This window comes from Quercus suber, unplaced genomic scaffold (assembly GCF_002906115.3).
Source record: "Quercus suber isolate HL8 unplaced genomic scaffold, Cork oak 2.0 scaffold_632, whole genome shotgun sequence".
Classification (NCBI taxonomy): Eukaryota; Viridiplantae; Streptophyta; class Magnoliopsida; order Fagales; family Fagaceae; genus Quercus; species Quercus suber.
Window position 1 is genome coordinate 24,272 of NW_027070074.1, and position 4,379 is coordinate 28,650.

The following is a 4,379-nucleotide window of genomic DNA, read 5'->3' on the forward strand; positions in this document are numbered from 1 at the left end:
GAACCACTGAATTCACAAACCAGAAATTGAACAAAACCTAAATCAAGGATCTCAATTTGCTATTGTGAATGAAAGAACCAAGATTTCAATCCTGCTCAAAGAAAATCAAGATTCTAGAAGATATAAATTGATGCAGAAATCAAAAGAAACACACAAAGAAGTATTTCTACGTGATTCAAAGAAAGCATCAAAGAAACAAGATATCGAACTTAGAAACTTAGAGAGTACCAGATTGAAGACTCTTCAACTTAGTTCAGCTCTGATACCATGTTGAATCTCATATAAGCTCAAGGTTATACAATGGCGGATTGACAATTACAGAGAGAGAGCGTATGAGAGAGTAAATTGAGAAAATGCTTTCGTATATTGATAAATATCTGCCTCTGTTCTTTATATAATAGAAACAGAGGAGCGAGAAAATCATAACAGAATAACAAGCTTCCTAACCATTCTAATCATGACATGTGGCACTACTGTACAACTAATCAGTTAACATGCCGTTCATCAATCTGCTTCAGTTTCTAACAAAGATTTTCATAGCAACAGCTCTTCTCTCTTGTCATACAGGGACATGAGTTTCTCACTTAAAATCTCGCACTCCAGTCCATGAGTTCTTTCAACCTGTATAACTCAAAACAGAAAAAGGAAAAATAAAAATTAGGACTATAGTATAATTAACAAACTAATATCTTAGAATATTTTTTAAAGGTGATTTGTATGGTTAAATACTAGTCAATGGAGGTTTTGAGACGAATGCTGGAGAAGGAATTGAACTTGAATTAAGTCGGTTAAAATGAATTGACTAAATTAGATGCCTTAACTTGTGTAAATGAAGGATAAACTCGTTATTTAAATATTAAGGGGAAAAAGAATAGTGCATGGCGTACTGTTAAAGGTAATAGTCAATGGCAAAGCCGCAAATTTTTTTCAGGTTATATAGGGATACGAAAATTTTTAGAGTTAAAAACTTGTTCAATAATAATATATCTTTAGAATTCACATTATTAAAAATGCAATAAAAGTCAAAAGCTCATTAAATATATGTATATATCTTACATAAGTGAAATAAATAAATAGTGTATCAATTTATATAACTCAATAATAAGTAGCAGTTCACCATCGACTTGCATAAAATATAAATATTTTATTCACAAATTTTTGAAATGATTCAATTCACACTTGTTTATAATTAGCATTATAACTAAGTGATTCTATGTCTATAATTTAATAATAGAATTACATGTGTAATGACATACTTTGAATTTACAATGATATCTACGATCCTAAACAACAAATTAACTATTAGTTTTGAAAGAAATCTTTAATAAAAAAAAGGACTTAAAAATAAATCAATGGAAAATAAATTGTTAAACAAAACCAATAAAAAGTATGAAATATTATTAAAAATTTAAGGGTCCCAAAAATTTATAAATAAATAAATAAAAACAAGTTTTTGATTAAAGAATATAATGAGTGATGGAGTGCAAAAATTCAGGGGAGCCCTCCCTCACCCACTGCTTAAAAGGATGAGATTGAGAATTAAAGAAGTAAAAGGAAGAGACCTATACAAAAACAAACCTGAAGATGTAAATTACAAAAAATCCTCCCTCCAAAAGACTCAAATGATGACGCATTTAATAATATAAGCCCATCCTCCTCTAAGTTGCAAAGAATCTCAGATAATGGAGTCTTGTGGACTTTGCCATCTATTGATATTTGAACCACAATTTGCCTATTATCAATACGACTTGCCCAAATAGATATTGAAGTGCTTTGAGCAATGATTTTTGGATTTTCCTCTTCAAGAGTTTCATCTTCTAGCCTAGAAATCCTTGATAGAAGCTCTTCCTTTTTATGAATAAGTCCCTTCACTTCCTTTTGTAGCTCTGGTATGTATTTTACCACACTTGAAACTGTTTTCGGAATGCTTAACTTCTTCTGCACCACATCAAAAAAAAAAAAAAAAAAAAAAAATTGCAAAAATATTAGTGGAAATACAGTAATTGAAGATGTTTTTAACATAAATGAAAGAACTAGTACATTCTATGACACTTATTTTTAGCAGGAAGAAGATGAGTGAAGAGTTAAAAAAGAAAGGTGATTGGAATAGACAATTTTCCTGCAAACTAGTTTGGAGGAAATTTTCACCAGTCCCCTACATGACAACTCAGAAAATAATCCACCTGTATTTATAGTCACACGACCTATCAAAGACACATGTGACTTATTTTGTTAAAGATATATTAGCCCATTAGTATAGGCCCAAGTCTAATTCTACTTTGTGTGCAAGCCAAGTCTTCTACTTGTACTAGAAGTCTATTAGTCTAGGGTTTAATTTACTATATATACACATGTTATAATTTATTGTAACACAGGATTTGTACTATACTCTAATATATTATTGATGTAACCCTTTAGGGTTTCCTTCATGGATGTAGGTCGTTAGGATGTAGGCCGTTAGGATGAACCACGTAATCCTCATGTGTTATTGTGTTCTATACTTTATGCTTTTGCTTCCGCATCTATACTATCTAGCATATTCAACATGGTGTATCAATGCTAATATTTAACATATTTAAATAACTTAATGAATCATAACATGAGTATGATGACAAAGTTTTCCTCTAAAACATTTTTGAATTATGCATCTGTTAAACCACTGCATAATGGGTTGGTGGAAATCTTTGTCGATCAGATTAGCCACTTACCTTTCCCTTTACTCCCTCTCCTATCTCTCACTTCTCTTTACTCCAAACATACCTAAACTCTCTTTTCCATCCCCACTCCTCAAGAGAAAGAAGAAAGAAGCCGAAATTTAAAAAGGAAAAGAGGGGATTAGTACCGTTCGATCTGTGCCTGGAAGCAGTGAACGGAGAGAGGAGTACAAATCATTCACCTTCTTGCGACGATCACGCTCACTAGCATTGTGGTTAAGCTTCTTATGCATTTTTGGGTCACCATAACTAGTTATTGTCGGCGTAATCCGATCAAGCTCAACTTGTGCCTGCTGAGATGTAGAGAAATGAAGAACTGACTCTAATGTCTCTGAGTCTCCGACGTGGTTGAAATTCTGGTCATAATTTGTGTGATTATTCTCCAAGTACCATCTCGTGGTTGAAACCAAAGATGGTGATAATGCTAACATGATGGATTAGTTGAAGGAGCAGTTTAAGACTCAATTAGTTTGCCAATAAAATGAGATGTTCATAACACGTATTTATAGGTATATATATACAGCAGCCGGCCAGTAGCATCAACCTTAGCAATATTTTATATTCGTTTATTATAAGAAGGGATAAGACGGTTGGCTGAAGTTACATTATAATATATTGGGTGATAAAAGAGATGATCAAATGATATTTAGTAGCTTCTGAGAAATTGCTATTCCCATAGATGTGTTGTCTCTGCCCACAAGCGAGAGACGAAGGCATACACTTGTGTATATGTATGTCATGATTCTAATAATACCATTTTTTAATGTTTTCTTAATCAATATTTTAAGCTCAATCGTCTAATGATGACGTGCCTCCTGACGCATAGTGAATTTACAGTACTTTAAAATATTAGGGTATGTTTAATAAATTTTTTTTTCTTATTTTTAGTTTTCAAAAACAATTTTTTATTTTTTGAGACTAAAAAGCTTGTTTGGCAACTCAAAATGGACAGAAAACAAAAACTGTTCTCAAAACTCAATTTGTGAAGGAAATTAAAAACATGCAAAAGGTTTTTTTCGTTTCTAATTTAATTTAATGAATCTGTTTCATTTAATGAGTTAGTATTAGAGTTCAAATCCTAGTAATAATATATTTTAGTATTTTCTATTTTTTTTTTAATTTCAACTAACCAAATATGTTTTTGATTTCAAAAATACAAAAAAAAATTATTTTTTCTTTATATTCCAAAAACAAGTTTTTGAAAATAGAAAACAAAAACTGTTACTAAACATAACCTTAGGACGTAGATTATCAATATCCATTAACAAATAATAATAATAAAAGGGTCCAAAATAAGTTGACATTGTTAAAGAACAAGTTGCGATTGAATTTGATCAAACAACTTAATAATTGTGAAATCTTTCCTACGACTCACTGAAGTCTCGCTTGAGGAAACACTAAAGTGTTGGAGAGTATATTTCACTTGAAGACCAAATCAAGAAGCTAATTTGTAAGAGAAAATCATAAGATTTGGACAATTAATATGGAAATCAAATTCAAAATATGTTTGACTATTATATGTACTTCCATTATTAAATATGGGTCTCTTGTAATGTGTTATTAAGCCAAATAAATCAAAATGTAGTCTTTTAGTGTTTATTGGTGTGGTAGGTCATTAGGCTGAACAACGTAAGTTCTTATCTTTAATTCTTTCCTCCTTGCTTA

The 4,379-nt window shown here is 31.0% G+C and overlaps 1 protein-coding gene across 1 annotated transcript; it reads right to left on the reverse strand.

The window, feature by feature from the left end:
- Window positions 1-345: 345 nt before the first annotated feature.
- On the reverse strand, window positions 346-3,262 carry LOC112038567 (transcription factor ORG2). The gene is made up of 3 exons (XM_024071386.2): window positions 2,843-3,262; window positions 1,579-1,938; window positions 346-621 (listed from the first exon to the last, which is right to left on the reverse strand). The coding sequence occupies exons 1-3, from the start codon at window positions 3,143-3,145 to the stop codon at window positions 535-537; spliced, it is 750 nt and encodes a 249-aa protein (XP_023927154.1). The 5' UTR covers window positions 3,146-3,262; the 3' UTR covers window positions 346-534.
- Window positions 3,263-4,379: the final 1,117 nt, after the last annotated feature.